The sequence below is a fragment of the Vombatus ursinus genome, unplaced genomic scaffold (genome assembly GCF_900497805.2).
Source record: "Vombatus ursinus unplaced genomic scaffold, bare-nosed wombat genome assembly UNPS02014786.1, whole genome shotgun sequence".
Classification (NCBI taxonomy): Eukaryota; Metazoa; Chordata; class Mammalia; order Diprotodontia; family Vombatidae; genus Vombatus; species Vombatus ursinus.
This window is the reverse complement of record NW_020954564.1, coordinates 21641140-21663771: the sequence shown is the minus strand read 5'-3', so window position 1 is coordinate 21663771 and position 22632 is coordinate 21641140. Positions and strand designations below refer to the sequence as shown.

General features: G+C 36.8%; 3 protein-coding genes across 7 annotated transcripts in view; 1 reads left to right on the top strand and 2 right to left on the bottom strand.

The window, feature by feature from the left end:
* Positions 1-10125, bottom strand: part of LOC114046897 (centrosomal protein of 89 kDa-like) — a 160838-nt gene extending 150713 nt beyond the window's left edge. For all 3 annotated transcript variants that reach the window (XM_027867510.1, XM_027867511.1, XM_027867512.1), the window contains exons 1-3: positions 9948-10125; positions 5131-5237; positions 535-696 (exon numbers count right to left, since the gene is read on the bottom strand). In XM_027867510.1, coding sequence (XP_027723311.1) covers positions 535-696; positions 5131-5237; positions 9948-9986 — 308 coding nt within the window. In that variant the 5' untranslated portion in view covers positions 9987-10125. The remainder of the gene's footprint in view (positions 1-534; positions 697-5130; positions 5238-9947) is intronic.
* A 238-nt stretch (positions 10126-10363) lies between these two features.
* On the top strand, positions 10364-19875 carry LOC114047313 (Fanconi anemia core complex-associated protein 24-like). Of its 3 annotated transcripts, none has more exons than XM_027868085.1 (5): positions 10364-10500; positions 15595-15736; positions 15927-15976; positions 16582-16734; positions 19118-19875. In XM_027868085.1, the coding sequence occupies exons 2-5, from the start codon at positions 15628-15630 to the stop codon at positions 19364-19366; spliced, it is 561 nt and encodes a 186-aa protein (XP_027723886.1). In that variant the 5' UTR covers positions 10364-10500; positions 15595-15627; the 3' UTR covers positions 19367-19875. The 3 variants fall into 3 exon arrangements, with proteins under 3 accessions (XP_027723886.1, XP_027723885.1, XP_027723884.1); XM_027868084.1 differs by having other exon boundaries at positions 15924-15976; XM_027868083.1 differs by having other exon boundaries at positions 15837-15976.
* Positions 19876-19946: 71 nt separating this feature from the next.
* Positions 19947-22632, bottom strand: part of LOC114047312 (rhophilin-2-like) — a 61978-nt gene continuing 59292 nt past the window's right edge. Inside the window, exons 13-15 of the mRNA XM_027868082.1 lie at positions 22476-22622; positions 21997-22152; positions 19947-21238 (exon numbers count right to left, since the gene is read on the bottom strand). Of these exons, the coding sequence (XP_027723883.1) occupies positions 20981-21238; positions 21997-22152; positions 22476-22622 (561 nt within the window). The 3' untranslated portion in view covers positions 19947-20980. The remainder of the gene's footprint in view (positions 21239-21996; positions 22153-22475; positions 22623-22632) is intronic.

The following is a 22632-nucleotide window of genomic DNA, read 5'->3' as shown; positions in this document are numbered from 1 at the left end:
CTGTTGACTATCCTTCACAGTGGTCACAACTGTGCCCTTCTCTGTATTCACACTACTACCAACCTAGTTCAAGTACCCTCTCTCACCTTTCAACTAGACTATCACAATAGCTTCCTAACTAGTTTTTTTCCCTCCAGTCTTCCCCTCTTTGGTCAGGCACTGTGCTAAGCACTGGAGTTACAACTGAACCTTGCACCACACATACTGAATCCCCAAACCAGAATATAAACTTTTTGACATGTATCTGAAGCAACTAGCAAAGACCCTCATATGTAATTAGTGCATAAAAAATTTGAAAGCAAATTGAGCTAACATAAGAGCTCTACTTTGATCCAATACTTATTTAGCTATCTGGTGACACTCAATATTAGAAAGGAAAAAGGGCCACCCTCTTTTCAATCTGTTGTAATGAAAATTATAGTATTAATATTTTCCACAAAAAAAGCCTCTATCAAACTGTATCTTTAGGGTTAGCTGTTACAAGAAACAAAACAAAACAAAACAAAACAAAACATAACAGAAATATGATGCTACCCAGGTCTGAACTCAGTTACAGTCGCATAAGGCTCAATGACACCACCATCTCCTTCCAGGTATGTTGCATCACTTTCAGAACGTGATCGATGATTAGGCTGAGGAATAGCAAAAGTCCTTCCAGTTAATGTGGACACTAGGATGGCTGCAGCAAGGGCAGATCTAGATAAGATATAAATATAAAACAGTTAAACACTAACCCATGAAGGTAGATTCTGAAGGCATACATTGGTACCTCAACCAAGCAAAAAATGATGATTATAAAACATAGAAAGATAAGTTATATTTTATATATATATGTGTATATATATATCGCTTTTGCAATATTCATGCATTACTAATGGCAAAGATCAGTTGAAAATACATAAATATATATATATGATTAAAGGATTCATTAAAAATATATATAGCATTTTAAGTTTCTGACAAGACATACATTAGTCTAGAATTTTTTTTAAATTTTGGTACATATTACCTAAATCATTATTGTAGATAAGATCCTTTCATTTAGGTCCCACATATCTCTATTGAATCTTTTTATCTTGGACTATAAATATTATGAAGCTTCCAAGTGTTATAGCTAAATTACTAAATAATGAAAAGAAGAGATTAAAGAAACTTTTGGCAGGATTAGCAATGGTTATTATGACAGTTCTGCTCCATAATCTAAATCCTTAAAAAAAAAAATTGTCAAAAAAGATAACCTCAAAATATCAAAAGAAAATCATCATGAAAAAAGGAACAATAAAAGAAACTTTTTCTTTTCAAAAAAGGAAACTTGTATGCAATTTATAAAATTATGGAATAAAAGAAATCTAAAGAGGCATAAGAAGAAAAGAACAATGAATTAATATTAATGAAGCCACAAAAAATGAAGCTACACAAAAAGCAAAACATAAGAAATAAAGGAAGAAGTGGCAGCAGTAAGAGAAGAACTGACATATTTGTTGCTGTTATTTTTAAAGGGCAATAATATTAGATGATAATAAAATTCAACAACATAGATAACATAAATAAATATTTTAAATGACGAAGAGAATTGTCTTGCTGTACTTTCCTCCCTTTTTTGTAGAGGCAGATCGACCACGGGTGTGGAAAACTTAATATACTATCAGATACAGTTGATATGTTACTTAATGTTGCTTGTTAGTTAATTTTGCTTAACTGCTTTAATTTTGCATCTTTAGTACTAGAGATGACTCTCTAAGAAGGGTAGGTTTATTTGGAAATTAAGCTGATAGGAAAACAAAAAATACTGATTAAAGAATGCTTTTTAAAGAATTATCCTGCTAAAGGGGCAGCTAGGTGGTGCAGTGGATAGAATGCTGGCCCTGGAGTCAGGAGGACCTGAGTTCAAATCCAGCCTCAGACCAAATACTTGACATTTACTAGCTATGTGACCCTGGGCAAGTCACTTAACCCCAATTGCCTCAAAAAAAAAAAAAAAAAGGATCCTGCTGAAAGAAAAAATGGCAGAAGAAGCAAAGTAAGCTAAAAAAAAAATTCAGTTCAACTAGAGGAAAAATTGATAAACTTTAAAAACTTAGAAACTACCTGCTGAATATTTACACCTAGATATCCCACAAGCAACTAAATTCAACAAGTCCAAAACAGAACATTATCTTTTACTCCAAAACGCTCCTTCTTCACCACAATCTTTTTTTTTAGTGTTTTATTTTTCCCCAGTTACACATAAAAACAATTTTTAACACATTCATTTTTAAAATTTTGAGTGACAAATTTTCTCCCTCCCTTCCCACCCCCCTCATGAAGAAGGCAAGAAATATAATACATGTGTAATTTAACACATGTACATTAATACGTGTTATACATGGGCAGTCAGGCAAAACATATTTCTATATTAGTAATGTTATAAAAGAAAACATAAAAAAAAGTTTTAAAAAGTATGCTTCTATCTGTATTTAGACTCCATCAGTTCTTTCTCTGAGGATGGATAGCATTTTTCATCCTAAGTCCTTCAGAGTTGTCTCGGATCACTGTATTGCTGAGAATAGGTTCTATCATTCACAGTTGAATATCTTACAATATTGCTCTTACTGTGTATAATGTTCTCCCGGTTCTACTAATTTCACATTGCGTCAGCTATTGTAAATCTTTCCAGGTTTTTCTGAAAACAACCTGCTCATCATTTCTTATAGCATAATAATATTCCATCATAATTCTATACCACAACTTGTTCAGACATTCCCCAAGTGATGAGCATCCCCTCAGTTTCTACTTTTTTGCCACTACTGAAGAGCAGCTATAAATATTTTTGTACATATAAGTCCTTCTCCTTTTTTCTTTTTTATTTGTTTTTGTATATAGGCCTAGTAGTGGTATTGCTGGGTCAAAGGGTATGCATGGTTTTATAGCCCTTTCAATCTAGTTCCAAATTGCTCTACATAACAGCTGAATCAGTTCACAACTCCCTCAACACTTCATTAGGTGTCTCAATTTTCCCACATCCCCTCCAACATTTGTCATTTTCCTTTTCTGTCCTATTAGCCAATCTAAAAGGTATGAGATAATATCTCAGAATTGTTTTTCAGTTGCATTTCTCTAATCAATAGTGATTTAGAGCATTTTTTCAAATGGCTATAGACAGTTTGTTTTTTTTGAGACAATGGGGTTAAGTGACTTGCTCAGAGTCACACAACTTGTGAGCGTTATGTGTCTGAGAACTCAGGTCCTCCCGACTCCAAGGCCAGAGCTCTATCCACTATGCCACCTAGCTGCCTTGTATAGACAACTTTAATTATTTCATCTGAAAACTGACTGCTCACATCTTTTGACCATTTATCAATTGGGGAATGGCTCTTAATTTTATAAATTTGATTCAGTTCTCTATATATTTGAGAAATGAGTCCTTATCAGAGAAACTTGATTCAAAAAATTTTTTTATAGTTATGATTGCTAACTGTATTTCCCTCCATCTTATTTCCATTTACTCTATTCTCTCTCCTTTCACCCTGTCCATCCTCAAAAGTATTTTGCTTCTGACTTTTACCTCCCCCAATCTGCCCTCCCTACTATCAGCCCCATCCACCCCATTCTTTTATCCCCTTTCCCTCCTACTTTGCTATAGGTTAAGACAGATTTCTATACCCAACTGAGTGTGTATATTATTCCCTCTTTGAGCCATTCTGATAAGAGTAAGGTTCAAGCACTGCCTATCACCCCCTGTATGTGGTATGCAGAGTCCTACTCCACTGTAAAAGCTCTTTCTTGCCTCTTTTATGTGAGATAATTTACTCCATTCTCCTTTCCCTTTCTTCCAGTGCATTCTTCTTTCTCATCCCTTAATTTTATTTTTTGAGATATCATCATATTCAGCTCATACCTGTGCCCTCTGTCTAAATATACTCCTTCTAACTGCCCTAATAATGAGAAAATTCTTGAGTTATTAGCATCATCTTCCCATGTAGGAATGTAAGCAGTTTAACCTTATTAAGAAAGTCATGGGAAAAAGGCATTTCAGGCACAGGAATGAAAGGCACAAAGGTAAAAAAAGATGAGACATACACAGGAAAGTATAAATAGCCCTGTTTGACTGCAGTGTAGCATGGAAGGAGATAAGGCTGGAAAGATAAGGCAGCCAGATTGTGGAGAGCCCTGAATCCCGGGCTAAGTATTTGTTACTTTAATTCTAAATACAGAACCAATAAATTTGATTTCCTAAATAAATTTACCTACAAAGGAAAAAGAAAAAAAAATGCACTAAGCAACCAATATGTCTATTTCTGTTCATTTGGCAGTTTTATTCCTCAATATAAAATTAATAAACTATCATTCTTGTTCATCAATTTTCTCCTCAAGTCAACATTAAATTTATTTGATATTTTCAATGTGAAGAGCACTAGGGATGAAAATAACACAATCTTTGCCTTAAAGGATCTAATAATCTTCTAGGGGGAAAGAGACATATATCAGTAAGTCTAACCTGTGATTTCTTTGGTATAGGCACTCCCAGTGTCTCAAACTGTTTATAAAGTTGCTCAGAGAAGCAAGTGGGAGACTTTAAATGACTTGCCCATGGTCATATGACCAGTTCATGGCACAGGCAAGGTTCAAAAGGAATCAATCTTCCTAACTCCAAGCCTAGGACTCTAAATACCACACTGCACCAATTCTTAGTAAAAATTAGACACATACACACACACACAAAAAAATTTCTCCTTACTACCCTCCCCAGTGATGCTGGTCTCCCTGCTGTTCCTTGCACAAGATACTCCCAGCCAGGCATTTTCCCTGGTTGTCCCTCCCCACTTCTGTTTCTTAGCTTCCCTGGGTTTCTTCACATCTCAGCTAAAATACCAGCTTCTACAAGAAGGCTTTTCCAATTCCCTTTAATTCTGTTGCCTTCCCCCTGTTATCCCCAATTTAGCCTGTATATATTTTGTTTACACATAGTTGTTTGTATGTGGTCTCCCCCAAGAGATTACAAATTCCTTGAAAGCACAGATTGTTTTCTGCCTTTCTTTATAACTCCAGTGCTTAGGACAGTGCATGGCATACAGTAGGCACATAAAAAATATTTTTTACTTGATTAGTTTACACCATGCACAACAGAGTTAAAACAAAATTTAAATTTACCTAGGTCTTTCTGGAGAAGGATCTGGACTACGAGGTGGAGGTGTTCGAGGAACTGCTGGTTTGGGTGCTATGGTAGCTGCAGGGACAAGGCCATGAATTATGTGTTTCTAGACAAATAAAAAAATATCAAGTAGTCAGGGACTTTGAAGAACATAATTTCCTAATTCATAAAAGTTAGAAAAATAAACTTATATGGTGAAGATGCTAATTTAACCTTTGGTTTGCCATACATTCGGAGCCAAGAAAGAATTAAAAAATATATATATATCTGTACATAAATCAGCTACAGCGAATGCCTAACTGCAGACCAGCCTCAGTCACCCAACTCATGTCCTAGACATCTCTCCCAAATAACAATCAGTGTATGCTCAGGGAATGTATTTAAATATTAAGCTAAAGTTAGAGGGGGAGAAAAGGGAAAAGATGAGAAGGGGAAGAAGTGACTGTTTTTTTTGCTGGAGTCTCATACTACAACATCCCTCCTGGGATGGAACAAGTAGTGTGAAGAAATAGAAGAAAGCGGGGGCAGCCAGATGGTGCAGTGGATAAAGCTCCAGCCTTGGAGTCAGGAGGACCTGCGTTCAAATCCGGCCTCAGACACTTGACACTTACTAGCTGTGTGACCTTGGGCAAGTCATTTAACCCCAATCGCCTCACCAAAAATAAATAAATAAATAGAAACCCACCTTCTAATGGAAGGCTTTCCTAAAAAAAAGGGGGGGAGCAGCTAGGTGGCACAGTGGATAGAGTACCGGCTGAGTTCAAATCCTGCCTCAGACCAAACACTTGACACGTACTAGCTGTGTGACCTTGGGCAAGTCACTTAACCCTGACTGCCTCACTTAAAAAAAAGAGGAAGAAGAAAGCAATGGAATAGAAAAGACAAGAGTTTTCTTCAAGAAAATTAGAGATTTCAAGGGAACGTTTCGTGAAAAAATAGGCATGATAAAAGACAAAAATTGTAGGGACTTAACAGAAACAGAAGAAATTAAGAAGAGGTGGCAAGAATACACAAAAGAATTAAACAAGAAAGATCTTAACATCACCGGTAACCATGATGGTGTGGTCAATAAATAGAGACAGACATCCTGAAGAATGAAGTCAAGTGGGTTTTAGAAAGCATTGTTAACAATAAAGCAAGTGGAGGTAATGGAATTCCAGCTGAGCTATTTAAAATCGTAAAAGATGATGCCTTTGAAGTGTTCCACACAATATGCCAGTAAATTTGGAAAATTCAATAATGACCATTTTGATTGGAAAAGATCAGTTTACATCCCAATCCTAAAAAAGGGCAATGCAAAGAAATGTTCAAATGACCAAACAATTGCACTCATTTCACATGCCAGCATGGTTATACTTAAAATTCTGCAAGCCAAGCTTTGGCAATATGTGAACCGAGAATTACCAGAAGAGCAGTTTGGTTTTCAAAGAGGCAGAGGAACTAGAGACCAAATTGCCAACATTCACTGGATCATGGAGAAAGCAAGGGAGTTCCAGGAAAACATCTACTTCTGCTTCTTAGACTATCCTAAAGCCTTTGACTATGTGGATCACAACAAGATGTGTTAAGTCCTCAAAAAATGAGAGTACCAGATCATCTTACTTACCTCTTGAGGAACCTGTATGCAGTCCAAGAAGCAAAAGTCAGAATCGAACACAGAACAACTGATTGCTTTAAGATTGGACAAAGAATACAAAAAAGCTGTATACTGTCACCTTATTTATTTAACCTATATGCAGAGCACATTATATGAAATGCTAGGCTAGATTAATTAAAGGTTGGAATTAAGGTTGGCAGGAGAAATATCAACATTTTCAGACATGCAGAAAATACCACTGTGACGGCAGAAAGTGAAGATAAGAACGATACTCCCAAAAACTTTCTCATTATTAGGGCAGTTAGAAGGAGTATACATAGACAGAGGGCACAGGTATTAGTTGAATATGATGGGATGATTATCCAAAAAAAATAAAATTAACAGGTGAGAAAGAATACACTAGGAGAAGGTAAAAGGGACAGACAGAATGAGGTAAATTATCTGACATAAAGGAAGCCCAAAAGAGAGGGGAAGAAGGGGGAAAAGGGGAAGGTAGCACATGAACCTCACTCTCATTGGAACTGTTTCAAAGAGGGAATAACATACATACTCAGTTGGGTTTAGAAATCTATCCTACCCTAGAGGAAAGTAGGAGGGGAAGGGGATAAAAGAAGGGGATGGTAGAACTGAAAGTAGGGAGGATGGACTGGGAGAGGTTAAAGTCAGTAGCAAAACACTTTTAAGAATGGACAGGGAGAAAAAAAAAAAGAATGGACAGGGTGAAAGAAAGAGTAGGATAAACAAGGGAAAAACAGGATGGAGGGAAATACATAGTTGGTAATCAATACTGTGAAAAAAAAATTTTTACAGCAAGTTTGTCTGATAAAGACCTCATTTCTCAAATATATAGAAAAACGAGTCAAATTTATTAGAATACAAATAATTCTCCAGTTGATAAATGGTCAAAGGATATGAACAGGGAATTTTCGGAGAAAGAAATTAAAGCTATCTATAGTTATATGAAAAAAATGCTCTAAATCACTATAACAAAAATGAAAATTAAAAGTACTCAGAGGTACCACCCCATACCTATCAGACTGGCTAACATGACCAAACAAAAAAAAGGAAAATGACAAATGTTGGAAGAGAGGCGGCACATGTAGGATGAGACATTAACGCACTGTTGGTAGAGTTCTATACTATTCTGTAGAGTAATATGAAACTATGCCCAGAGGGCTATAAAACCATGTATATATACCCTTTGACCCAGTGATACCACTACTAGGTTTGTATCCCAAAGAGATAAAAAACAAAAAGGAAAAGGACTTATATGAACAAAAATATTCATAGCAGCTCTTTCAGTGGTGGCAAAGTAGAAATTGATGGGATGTCCATTAATAGGAGAATGGCTAAACAAGTTGTGGTAGATAATTATGATGGAATAGTATTGTGCAATAAGAAACGATGAGCAGGATGCTCTCAGAAAAACCTGCTAAGACTTAAATAACTGACATAGAGTGAAATGTGCAGAACCAGAAGAACACTGCACACAGTAACAGCAATACCATAAATGATCAACTGTGAATGACTTAGCTATTCTCAGCAATACAATGATCCAAGAAAATTTTGAAAGACTTATGATGAAAAATGCTATCCATCCCCAGAGAAAGAACTGATGGAGTTTGAATGCAGATTGAACCATACCTTTTATTAAACTTTATTTTTCTTAGTTTTTTTGTTCTGTGTCTTTTCACAACATGACTAACATGGAACTATGTTTTGTATGAGTGCATATGTATATATAACCTAAATCAAATTGGTTGACGTCTCAATGAGGGAAGAGGGGAGAGGCAGAGAGAAAGGGGGACAGGGAGAGTGGGACTGAGAGAATCAATCAGGAACTCAAAATTTTTAAAAACCAATGTTGAAAATTGTTTTTACCTGTAATTGGGGGAAAAATTTAAAAAAAAAAAAAGATTTTTGCTCCTTGGAAGGAAAGCTAGGACAAATCTGGACAGCATACTAAAAAGCAGAGACATTACCTTGCTGACAAAGGTCCGCATAGTCAAAGCTATGGTTTTTCCAGTAGCAATGTATGTCTGTGAGAGTTGGACTAAAAGGAAAGCTGAGCACTAAAGAACAGATCTTTCGAATTGTGGTGTTGGCAATGCCTTTTGAGAGTCCCTTGGACAGCAAGGAGATCAAGTCAGTCAACACTTAAAAAAATTAATTCAGGTTATTCACTGGAAGGTTAAATACTGAAGTTGAAGTTTAAATATTCTGGCCACATAATGAGAAGATGGGACTCAGTGGAAAAGACAGGATGTTGGGAAAGATTGAAAGCAAAAGGAAAAGGGGACGGCAGAGGATGAGATGGAGAGTCAGACAGAACAACAACAACTCACATTAGGCTCTGAATGTATGAATTAAGAGGAGAGGAGAAAGGAAAGAAAGGGAAAAGAAGAGAATGGAAAGGAGGAAGAGAAGGAGAAGAGAGATGGAAGATGGGAAAAGGAGTGGGAGAAAGGAAGGAGGAAGAGGAGGGAAGCCAGGGGTAAGAAAAGAAGGAAAAAGAGATGAGGAAGGGTGGAGAGGGGTTGGGAGGATTAGAAGGAAGAGGAAAAGTGGGAATAAGAAGGAAGAGAGTAAAAAAAATGGAGAGGAGGGGGAAGATAAGAAGGAAAGGAGGAATAAGAAGGGGAGGAGGAAGGTCGGATAAGAATGAATAACTGAGGGAGAGGCAAGAAAGAAGGGGCAGGGAAAGGAAGAACAAGAGGGGAAGAAGGAAAGCTAAGAAGGGAGAGAGGAGGAGAAGGATAAGAGACAAGGGAGGTTAAGAAGGAAGACATATAGGAGAGGATGAGAAAGTAGGGGAGGGAAAATAAGAAGGGGAAGGGAGGGGAGGAGAAGAGAAGGATAAGAGGGGAAGAAGAAGAGAAAATAGGGGAAGAAGCGAAGGAGGGGGAGGGGGGGATAAGAAGAGGATGGGAAGGGAGAAGGAAAGGGGAAATAAGAATGAGATAAAGAAGGAGAGAAGAGACAAGAGAGGATAAGAAGGGGAGGGAGGGAGCATGAAAAGAGAGAGGAAAAGGGGCAATAAGAAGGGGAGGGGAAGAATAAGGAGCAGAAGGAGGGAGGACTGTAAGGAGGAGGGGAGGATAGTGAGGAGGAGGGGGGAGAATGAGGAGGAGGGAAGGCGGCCGGAGCCCGAAGCTCCAAGTCCAATCCGGGCCTTTACTTCCTGACGCCCAGGGGCCCAACAAGTGAGTCTCTACTTACAAACTGGCTCCTACGGTCTCTCCTGAGCCCAAGAGGCATTTTCGTGGCCGGGGAGGAGGAGGGCTGCGCTACGGTTGTTAATGACCCCTCTCTCCCCCAAATCACCGTTTTCGCCCAGCCCAAAGACCTTAACCAGCAAGCTTTAGGACCAGTGCTAGCGGAGCTCCAGACGCTTCGCCTTCGCTACGGAGCCCGCACCAAGGGCTCTCGGCATTGGCTCCCGCTTTCCCGCTGACCAATCAACGGTGCGCTCACTGCCACGCCGCGGGCCCTTGGCAACCGGAGGGGCTCGTTCGAATGCGCTCGGCGCCCGCTGAGGCTGCGAAACCTCGTCGCTCGGCTTCCTATTGGCCAGTGCTGACGTCCGTCTTCCCTAGACTGGGCGTTCTGGAGGAAGGAAGGCGGGAGAAGTTGGACACGAAGGGCTCTCGCGTCTCTGGCTGCGGCTCCAGGGGTCGGGCGGAGGCGGCTGCGCAGGTGGTGAAACGCCAGACAGACCAGCGCCGGAGGGAGACTCCTTCCCTGAGCGAGTTATTGAGACTTTTTCACCAAGGTAAGGATCCCTGAGATCCCTCTGGTTCTAATTCCCCCCCCCACACACAAACACCGGGCGGGAGGAAAAGGAAACTGAGGGTCCCCGAAGGAGAGAAACTTGCCGGGACCCCAAGCCCTCAAGGCAGGGTTTTTTGCCTTTCATTGTATCCCTGGCTGTTAGCGGTGTCAGGCGTGTACTGGGGCGTGATAAATGCTTGTTGACTCACTGAGTCATGATAGCTTTCGGCTCTTTTCAATTATCTTATTTTTATTGATAGCTTTTTAAAAAGAGGAGAGAGAAAAGCAGTTCAAAATTATCCAACATTTCAACCTTGTCTGCAGGTGTAAGCAACATTACGCATCATGGCACCCCACTTTTGCAATGAAATGAGGGAAGCACATTTTTTCATCTTTTCTCCCGGGCCAGGCTTAGCCAGTGTAACCAGTGTCATTACACTGCATGCAAGTTTGGGTTGGTTTTTTTCCTTCCATTTATATTTTTGTAGTCATTGTGGATAATATTTTCCCGGTTCTGCATACTTTGCCTTGCATCTTCAAATATGGTTCAGTAATCCATTTCATTTATATACCATACTTTGGGTTAGCAGTTCCCCAGTGAATGGGCACGTACTTTGTTTCCATTTCTTTGCCACAGCAAAAAAAAAAAAAAAAATGCTATGAATATTTTGGTGTATCTAGTACCTCTCTGTCTTTGACCTTCTTGGGATATATGCCTAGCAGTTGGACCAAATCACAGTTCCATCAGTAGTGTTATCTGTATGCCTCTTTCTGGAGTTCCTCCACCTTGAGGTATTTTGTTTTGTCACCTTTGCAGTTTGCTGGGTGTGAGAAGAAACCTCAGTTATTTTGATTTGCATTTGTTATAGATCTGAGGGGGTCTTTCATATGCTTTTTATTTTTGCAGTTGTTCTTTTGAGAACTCTTTCTTCATACCCTTTAGCAATTTATGACAGCTGTTTCATATGGAAGAAGGATTGCTCTAATTCTTTTTGGTACCCAACCAATCATTTATTAAAATCAAGTATTTACTAAGTGCTGGTTGTTTGCCAAGCACCATACAGCAACAACTAGTGAAAGAAGACAGATATATTTGGTCCCCATATAAGAAAATTTTTTAGGTTAAGAATTAGTTGTCCAACAGTATAATGAACTGGCCCAATCTCTAAAAGCCTTCAGACAGAGGCTGGATAACTACTTGGGATGTTACAGGAAAGGATTCTAGCTTAGCCAAGTATTAAAATTGATAACCATTAAAGTTTTCAGACCTCGAGATTCTGGAACACTGTGGGCAAAGTTGATAAATCCTCATCAGAGCTTGGCCTAGGAGTCAGGATCTGGGTTCATTGCTGTGGTGCTGCCATTGACTCAGTTTGTGACCATATGCCAATTATTTAACCTATATGGCTCTTAGTTTTTTCATTTGTAAAATGAAAGAGTTAGACTAGATAGTCTCTAAGGATCCTTCAAAGTCAAAATGTCTTTTAAGAATCTATGAGGTGGGTAGCTAGGTGGCGCAGTGGATAGAGCACCAGCCCTGGAGTCAGGAGGACCTGAGTTCAAATGTGGCATCAGACACTAGCAGTGTGACTTTGGGCAAGTCACTTAACCCCAATTGCCTCAGCAAAAAAAAAAAAAAGAATATGAGGTAAGGTTTAAGAGACTGTGGAAGGGGTGCCTCTAAAGAGTCCAGACCCCATGGGAAAAGGGTCCTGGACACAGGAAGCATATAAATAAGTGGAGGAAGTGAAGGCAAAGTTAATGAAGACATCCTACTTTAAGGAGGTATAGTATAAGTAGAGCTCTGGAGAGATAAGGCTGGCTTGGGAAATGACAGTGTCCAGGAAGAGAAGATTCACTTGTGAAAGTATGGACTTTATTGGGGAATATGGGGTTTTGTTTTGAAAAATGTGACCATTCAGGGATAGCTTATACCTTTCTCTGGGGAGACGTTTTAGAAACACAAGAGTCTTTAAAATGTCATACATAAAGAAATCAGATTAAGAGGATCATTGTCCTACAAAGGGGCAAAAGAATAGATAGAAATACCAAACCAAACAGCTTAAACACAAAGTTTCAAAATAAGTCAGCATGTCAGTACAGTTTAACATGGTGAGACCAATGAAATTGGCAGAGAACCAATAAAGAACAAGGAAACTGCAAGATTCTTGATAGATGTCTTTAGTGGATGTGTCACTTTTAAATAAATTAAGCAGGAATTGGCAATGCTCCAAAAATCACAAGGTCAAATAAGAGCTTGAAAAAAGTAAACTATTATATGAGAAATTAAGCAAGAACTAAGGGCTACAAAGAAGTGGGGAGGAATTAATGAAGATGATGGCCAATGAAGAATTTTCTATTTTTTTTTTGTTTGTTTGTTTAAACTGGACCCGTGAGAATTCCCTCTACTGATGCAAACTGCTTTGCAGTTTTGTCTAAGAGTTACTTAGAGCACAAAGGAGTTAATGTCTTCACACAGCTAAGATGTTATAGAGGTAGGACTTGAATCCAGGTCTTCCTGACTCCAAAGCCAACTCTCTAGCCGTCATGCCAGGCTGTCTCTATGAATAACATAAGATAAAATAATAAGAATCCTCCAAAAAATCCACTAAAGTAGCAAACAGCAAATTTATTACAATGGAAAACAAATTGCATATGCCAACCAGCTAGAAACATAGGGGCTAGGAGAAAAATCACTGAACTCTAAACTTTCAAAAACCACAACTGTGTACGAAATAGAAACCAAAAGAATAATATACATTATTACTTCAACAGTAATAATGTAAACAGTAAAGACAACACCAAAAGTCAACCAGACTCAAAGCAGGGACAGTGAACAATGTTGTACCAAGGTTTTATAGTTAAAACACACCATTTTCTGGTAACAATTGATAAACTACAAAAGTAGAAATTGATATGTGCTACCTATCAAAATCACTCAATATTGGGTAATTTTAACCATCTTTGGGCAGTGTTCTTTGCACAGGAGGGCATGTAGGTGTTTAGAAAGTGTCTTTTTTTGTCAAAAAAAATCAATTAAGTTTTAATACTTTGAAAAATTAGAAGAGAATACCATAAAAGACTTAAAAATCAGTAAATCATGGAGTAAACATTTATTAAGCATCTAGTAGGTGCTAGACATTATGCTGAGCACTCTATAAATAGTATCTTTTTATATATCATAACACTTTCACAGCTATTTATAGATCAGTTCTTAACCAAACCAAAAAATAGTGGTAACTACAAAAGATAAAATAATTTTGATTACATAAAAATTTTAAAATTTTTCAAAAAGTTGTTACATCTAGGATAAGAAGAATAAGATGGGGGAGGGGGAAACACTTTCTATTAGATTTCTCCAAATAGGGTTTGATATCCTAGATATACAGACAACTAACAAATATGAGATGAAAAGCCAATCCCCAGTTGATAAATGGCTAAAGAATATGAATACTTCTCAAAGAATTGCAAATCATTAATTGCCATGTAAAAGAATGTTCTAAATCACTAATAAAGAAAAATGCAAATCAAAAAAAACCAGAGGTTTCACCTCACAGCTAGTAAATTGACAAAGAGTACAAAATGTGGCATTAGTGCTAGAGGGGTTGTAAAGACAGGCACCCGTGTATTGTTGGTGGAGCTGTACTACAACCTGGAAAGCAATTTGGAATTAGGCCCTAGCTGTCCTGGTTCAAGATGTCTGAAAGGCAGTTGGAGATATGAGATTGGAGATTAGCAGTGAGGTTAGGACTGGATAAATAGATTTGAGAATCATGGACATAGAGATGGTAATTGAATCCATGAGAGCTGATGAGATCACCAAGTGAAATAGTATAGAGGGAGAAAAGAGCCAGGACAGAGCCCTGAGGGACATCTACTGGTAGAGGGTGTGATCTGGAGGAAGATCCAATCAAAAGAGACTGAAAAGAGGTCCCATAGGTAGTAAGAGAATCCAGTAAACAATGACTGCTATAAAGTAATGACTAAAGTGTAAGTAAGTGGAAAGCATAGCCACCACAAAATAATAAAAAATGAATTCTTCAAAATGACAACAAAAACGTTTTTAACATTCATGTTTTTTTTAAATTTTGGGTTCCTAATTCTCTCCCTTCTTCCACTCACCCCTCATTAAAAAGGCAAGCAATTTGATATTGATTATATATGTGCAGTCATGCAAAATATATTTCTATATTAGCCGTGTTGCAAAAGAAAATAGACCAAAACCAAGAAGTTTAGTTTTAAGTAGGCCTCAATCTGCATTCAGACTTTATCAGTTCTTTCTCTGGAGGTGGGTAGCATTTTTCATCATAAGTCCTTCGGAATTGTATTGGGAAGAATAGCTAAGTCATTTACAGCTGATAATCATACAACATTACTGGTCCTTTGTATAAAGTTTTCCTGGTTCTGCTCACTTCACTTTGCATCAGTTCATGTTAAAGTCTTTCCAGGTTTTTCTTAAGTCCACCTGCTCATCATTTCTTATAGCACAATAGGATTCCATCACAATCATCTACCATAACTTGTTCAGCCATTCCCCAAGTGATGGGCATCACCTCAATTTTCACTTCTTTGCTACCACAAAAAGTTGCTATAAATAGTTTTGTTCATATAGGTCCTTTTCCTTTTTGATTTTTCTCTCTTAGGGATACAGAACTAGTGGTGGTATTGTTGTGTCAAAGGGTATGTGTGGTTTAGGCATAATTCTAGATTGTTCTCCAGAATGGTTGGGTCAGTTCACAATTCCACCAACACCGCATTAATGTCTCAGTTGTTCCATATCCATTCAAACAAATGACAATCTTGCTCTCAGAGGAGATAAGAGAAGACATGTCTCCCTATTCCTTTGCAGAGGTGGCAGGTCGATGGATAGGGAACATTGCATATATCATCAGTTTTTTTGGTTGTTTTTTATATTTTTTCTTTCTAAAAAAACATTGTTAAAAAGGATAGAGAAAGGGAGAGGAATACTAGGGGAAATTAGGTAATAGGAAAGCTAACTTCAGTAAAAATATACGTTTTTTATAAATTTTTACAGCTTTAAATGTGAAGCCAATGATTGGATTGCCAAATGAATACAATTTTGCGTTTCTTTTAGTAAACCAACACCATCACTATCAGAATATCATTGATGGAGAAAGAAGCCACATTTTCTAGTACAGGCCTTATACATGTTCCTTTTGGACATGTTGTTGGATGTGAGAAATGGCGAGGGTCTCATTTAGCCCAAGGAATGCAAGGTTAGTATGTAAACTTTTTTTTTTACTGCTTAGTACCCTTTTTCTTCCTGTGTACTTCAATTTATAATGATATAGAATTCATTCTCTTGTCTATTTTAAGGAAAGATTAAGCTCATCTTTGAGGAAGACCTGACATTAGTGGATTTTCACCTTTCTAATAGATTCTGTATTCTTTATATTACTGAAGCAGATCTGGTGGCAGGAAATGGCTATAAAAAAAGAATTGTTCGACTTAGAAATGTAAGTACTAAGCAAATGAAAAATGAGAATTGACTTGTTCTTACCCCTCTCAGAATTGGCTGTAAAATATCCATTCAAGAAACGTGGACCAAGTATGTTCTAGAAACAAATGTGGACTAAAAATATTCCTGCTGTTGAGGTATTTACAGTCTAGTAAGAGGGTGGACATCTATGCAAATATAATACAAGTTAGAATGTAAGTGTATAAAGTATCACCAAAATAACTGCCAAAAATTGAGAGGAATAAGTCTTTAAAGCCAAGGAGGATTGAAGCAGACGGACATTAGGGGTAATATATCCTAAGAGTAGAAAAATAAGCAAAGCATCAGCAGAGCCTCTTGAGATAGGAAAGTGATTATTTATTTGCAGAACTTGTTAATTTTAGATTCCCTATAATTGCTAAAAATTCCAAATATATATACTACTACATCATTCCTCTGCAATTCCAATTTAGTAATAAGATCTTTCTTAGACTTTTAAAGATATCTTAGGTATTAAGTATTAAATTAATTATTAAATTAGTATCTTTATTAAATTAAACATTAGATATTCATATCTAATGATAAAGATATCTTCATTATATCAGTTATTTTTCTTTATTGAAGGCCAGTAATCTTCACGGGATTGTAATAGTTGAAAAAACACAGATTAGTGAACAGTACTTTACAGCAGTGCAGAAATTTGTTGTCCTGGAACTTGGAATGGCATTGCTTCCGGTGTCCAGTCAAATGGAAGCATCCCAGCTTATTATCCAACTGGTAAGTACATAATCACACATTTCTAACTTTTTAAAAAAGAAATTATTTTAAGACCTGAAAGGTCCCTTCATTATAACATCCACCTTTACTTTGACCTAGTGAACAACATCAAAAATCTACTTAATACTATTTCATGAATTAGTAGAAAGCTCTGTTTGGGAAATCCGTGATCAGAATTTCCTTCAATAACCTGAACTTGACACATTTGCAACCTTAAATACAAGTGAATGATCAGCCTTACTGTATAATTTCCCTATTTTGAAATTTAGCTGTCAGTTAACGCTTTTTATATCTAAAAATATTTGGCTCTTTTGTCAATGAAATAACAGTTCTATATACTTACTGAGTAGACTATCAATTTTATAGCATGTATATTTGTCATATGAAATCTTTGATTATTAGACTATGCATTTATCCATATATATATATATATATACACACACATACATACACACACACACACATATATATATATGCACATTTCTGTCCTATAGAAGTTTGCAGTATTTTTCAAAAAAAATTTCTTTTTGCCATAATCTGATGCTGTCAAATAGGTTTGAACAACATATAAACCAGGGGGGACCAGAGTCCCCCATGTATCAACATCTCAGTCTCACTAGATCTGCTGTCTAAAGAGCTTCAGTTCCTCCTAGGAGGGGAAAGCTGTCCTCAGGTGACACTGAGTCACCATCTTGAACAAACCCAGCAGAAGTATGGTCTGCACTAGCAAAATAACTAAATTTGAGGGTCCTCAAGTTTTGTTTAACCAGGAAAATGAGTTTTCAGAGAAAGGCTGTAGGGTATCAAAGTAATTTAGAGGTTTTTATCACTCTTCTTTAATTTAATTCTGTCATGATAATTCCCAGACTCAGGTGTCATTATAGAGACAGGAGAGAACTCTCCTTTTATGATTAACTCTTGCATACCATGTTGGTTCAGAAATACTATGTGGAGCACTTTTTGTAAAGGGAGTTCAGATTCACCTTGACTAATATGAGACTAAATTTTACTTGAATGAGTGAATAGACTAGTCTTTTCAAACTAACATATTGATGGTTTTCACAATATAAAAAAGTTCTTATTAAAACAAAAGCATTTTTTCTTAAAGATTGCAATATTAAATTAGTTTCAACAAATATTTCCTAAGTACCTACTACATGCAAGTTAGTTTGCTAGACCCTGGTTATAGACAAATAAGATAAATGACATTCTGGGTCCTGAAGTGAAGCCCTTTGAATGTTTGGATTTGGTCAAAGGGCCACACTTAAGAACCTAGCAGGCCACTTGTGGCCTTGAGGCTGCAGGTTCCCCACCCCTGCCCTAGCCTGAAGGAGCTTACACTCTACTAGGAAAATATAACATATACACAGATAAGTATAATACAGGCTAGATATGTATCACAGGAAAGACCCAAAGTGCTTTAGGAAAATTTGAGGGGGGAATCAATCATTTCTTGTTTGGATATTTGGGGGGAGAGGGAGGAATGAACAGGGAAAGATGTGGTCCCTCAACCAGGCTTTAAAGGAAGAGAACTGTAAAGAGCCTCTCAATTCACAGAGGTGGACGTGTGTGTTGATTAGAAAGGCAGGTTAACACCAAATTGTGAAGGGCTTTAAGGGCCAGAATCAGGAGATGAAATTGTTTAACCTAGAGACAGCAAGAAACTGCTGAAGATTTCTGAATGATTTGGTTATACTTGTGACTTAAAATTTTTTTAACAGTGGAAAAAGGATTAGAAGTCAGAAGACTACAGGCTGGGAGACCAGTTAGAAGGATATCGTCACAGTCCAGGCAATAGGGGGCTTACCTAGGGTAGTAGCAGTGACATTAGAGAAAATGGAATGAATGCCGAGATATTATGGAGATAGAATCAAAAGAACTTAGCAACTGACTCTGAGGATTCAAGCCTAATTAATACAGAGGTTGGTGGAAAATTTAAAAAGGTTGGTCGGGGGAGAGGGGAAGGTGAGCAGTTCATTTCTGGACATGATGAGTTTGAAGTACCAGGGGAACATCTAAGAGATGTTCAACATATAATTAGAGATGTTCAAAGGAGAGAGAGGAACTAGATATAAAGAATTAGGAATCTGTGGTGTGGAGGTAACACTTAACTGTAGGAGCAGGTGAAATCACCAAGGGAGAGAGTGAGTAGAGGAGAGGGAGCCAAAAACAGCCTTGGGAAAAATCTGTATTTAAGAAAAACAAGTAAAAGAACCAGGAGAGAACAGTGTCAGAGAAACCAAGGAAACGAAGAGTGATCACAAGGCAGAGGTGAATCAAGGTGGATCCTGATGTCAAAGTAAAACTTTTATTAATCCTAAATTAAGAAAATTAAGTTTCTTTTGAGTAAAATGAGCTCAGATTCCTTTGTCTTCAATTTTAGGTCCATGAACAGACCAAAGAGCGAAATAGGAATCCTTTTCTTAGGAAGAAAAGCTGCCAGCTCTCTGAATCATCAGTACTTCAAACAGTACAGCAGATACCAGGAGTAGGAAAAGTGACAGCCCTACTTCTGTTGCAGGAGTTTGCAAGTATCCAAAAACTGTGTAATGCATCTATCCAAGAACTTGAGCAAGTAGTTGGACATATGCTAGCAGAAAAAATGCATACGTTCTTTACCCAGACAAGGTGACAGGACATAAATCTTAAAATAGGTTTTTATCCTCCAGCACCATCAAATCTAAGATTGTGCTTTTCTTTACCTATAGTGAAACCAAGGAATTTACTTTTTCATCGTGTATCGGTATTGAAAGGAAAGGTAAACTTAGAACCATAATCTCTATGCTCATGTTTTAATCAGCTGCCCCTTGGCCGTAGGTCTTAAACTAACAGACCAGACACTGCTGTTTTTGACCAGCTTTCTAATAATTTTTTTTTTGTGATTGAGATGATCAAAACTTGAATGGAACATATCTTTGTTTAAAGGAAATTCATAAATAATCATGTGGCCTTGACTGTAACATCAACCTTTTCAGACTTCCTCAGACATTTCAGATGGTTGCTAAAGTAAGAAGCAATAGTCAATTAAATGTTATATTATCGCAGATGTCTGAGGTATTACATGTAGTCTTCAGTTCTGGTAATAAATTGTAACTGGGGATTAAAGGACTACAACTTAAGTAAAGCTTTTGGTGCCTTAAAGTAACAAGTGTTCAGTCCATGTTAGACATCTAGATAAATCTTGAAGGGGGAAAAATGAAGAGAACAAAGGATAAATTAATAGTTATTTATTTAAATACATAAACTTCTACAAATGTAATGCTAAAGGCACTGTTTGGATACATTTTCACAATGCTCCCTTAGGACTTTAATGATTATGATGAAACTAAAACTTGGATACTCCTATTAACAGTATTAACAGTATGTTTAGCAATTTTTTCTGTATTATTCAGGTATATAGCAAAAAAAAAAAAAGTCTTACATAGAGCTTAAAACTTTCGTCATATTATATTTATTGCAAAGAAAAGTTGAAACAGGCTTTTTTTAGCCAGAGATTTATTCAAGGTGCATTTATGCACTTTCCTACTTTTAAACAAAATGGAAAATGTTTTGAGTATCAAACAGTATGATATCTACCCTGTAGATGGCATTTTCATCTAACACTATTGTGTTAGCAACATGAAATTTTTAAACAGTATGTAAAGTCAAAGCTGGTTCTAAATAGTCTCTGCTGTTAAAATATTAATTATGAAATTTGGCACTAAGTTGTATCTAGAACCTGCACTGTCCTAAAAGTGTGCAGATTTGTCATTCATTTTGTACAGCAATCAAAGTAAAACTTGTCATTGAATATGCAGAACTATTTTTGATAACAGTAATTCAAATCCACTACTGTAGTCTGGATACTAGCTGCCATGTTGTATAGCATTTGTTTGAATTAAAATTAAAGAATTTTTTTTTCAAACTCTAAATCTATTACATAGTGAATATTAGCAATATTAATTTAAAACTAATACAAGGACAAGTAATAAAATTAGTCATGAAGACTGTCCTTCATATTTTCAACACTTTTCTATATACAGGACTATATGCAATAAATAACTTGTAGCAATACACTGACACACTTCACACAGAAGACAGAACGTCTTCTGTAAATCCAGTTTCGACACTTTTGTTTAGGATACAAATGCCACATGCAAGTTTAAAATCTAAGAAAACAGGCTTTAAATATATTAATAAATTTCACATTATGGCACATATATTGAGAGCTACTGAACATTTAGAAATAGCTTCATTTGCTAAAATGTTAATACAGTGAACTTTCTGTATTAAGAAGACCAAAAGGAGAAGGAAGTTTCTTCTTGTTCTGGGGTCTTACCACCCCAACTGATGGGAGACAGAGAGTGCTAGCTGACTTCTGTCTGTTTTTGTTGGTTCCCCAACTCAAAAAAGACAGTTTTTTGGAGATTTTTTTGGTTTTGTCGATTTTATCATCTTCTATGGCTAAGCAGATCATGGAGTAAGTTTTCTGCATTCCCACGGAGTAGGTTGCACATTTATTATGCTGCATAAAACAGAAAAGGGAAAATGTCATCCGTGCGGAGTTATTACATGCTCAAAATAAGAGGTCAAACTTGTGAATCATTTCTTGAGTTTATAGCATTTTACAACAATTGTTTTGAAGTTGAGGCTTACTGAACTTACAGACTTACTGTGGTTTGATTCTAAAAATCACTAAGAGAATAACTAAGTATTAATATCTTCTTAGTAACCACTACTGAAGGATTGCATAGGATTAGAATATGAATCTTTTTTGTGTCTTCAACTCCTTAAGCAGTTCGGTGAAACCTATGAACACTTTCTAGGAGTAATATTTGTTCGTTTGTTTTTTTTCAAGTGCGTAAAATAAAATATATAGGATTACAAAGGACAACAATCATATTGAAATAGTTTGGTTTTTTTTAATTCATAGACCAGACCCCAGGTTAAGAACTCTTGCTCTAAAGAGAGCTAAATAAAGATTTTGAAAAACATTGAGCTACTATGAAAATTTTAAAAATTGCTCATCAACTCTTTTGGAAGAATATAAAACATTTTTCACCTCTTCTAAATTTTCAACTCCTTGCAAAATTCTCATTCCCTCTTCATACTTGAATTAATGACTGAAATAAGCTTTTTAAAAAGCCATCAACATAACAAAGGTTTGAAAACTGATTTGTAAGTTAGGTTTTATGTAAAATACCTACAGTTTTTTAGCTGAACAGAAGGTAGTAAATTCATTAAAGTAATGAGAATAGAGAGAAGCTAAGTGTCATTTCTTACCAGAGAAGATGTTAAATCCAAAAGACTGATGACCTTCATCTCAATATCTTCCTCACCTAAACTTTTCAGTTTTTGCATGATCTCACTCACTGTTAGCCACTTACAATCCATATCTTGAATAGAAACAATATAATCTCCTTCTTTAGCACCTGCCAGCTAGAAAAGTAATATACAAATGATCAATTTTAATTAAAATTAATCACCATCATAAAGTTTACAAATCTACAAAAATTCACCGTAGCACTTAAAGTACTTTTACCTTATTTAAACATAAACCATAAGTGTGTCCTTCAGAGTTGTTTCTCTTTCACAAATATTCTATCTTCCTACAGCCACATTTATTAATTTGTTTAGGTTGCACATATATATTATATATGTGTTAGCAGTTGTGTTTGTGTGTGTGTGTGTGTGTATGTGTATAAAAGCAGTTGAGTATTTCCCCTTGCTCTCAAATCTGCACCTGAGAATACAGTACTTACTGCAGCAGAGCAGTGTGGATCCAGAAAATGAACTTGTACTGGAGAACCTCCTCTCAAAGTGAACCCCAAATCTCCTTCTTCAATGGTAAATTGAATGGTTCGAGGAGCTGTCCATCTCTTATTTGCTGAAAATATAGATAAAGGGCCCTATGGGATA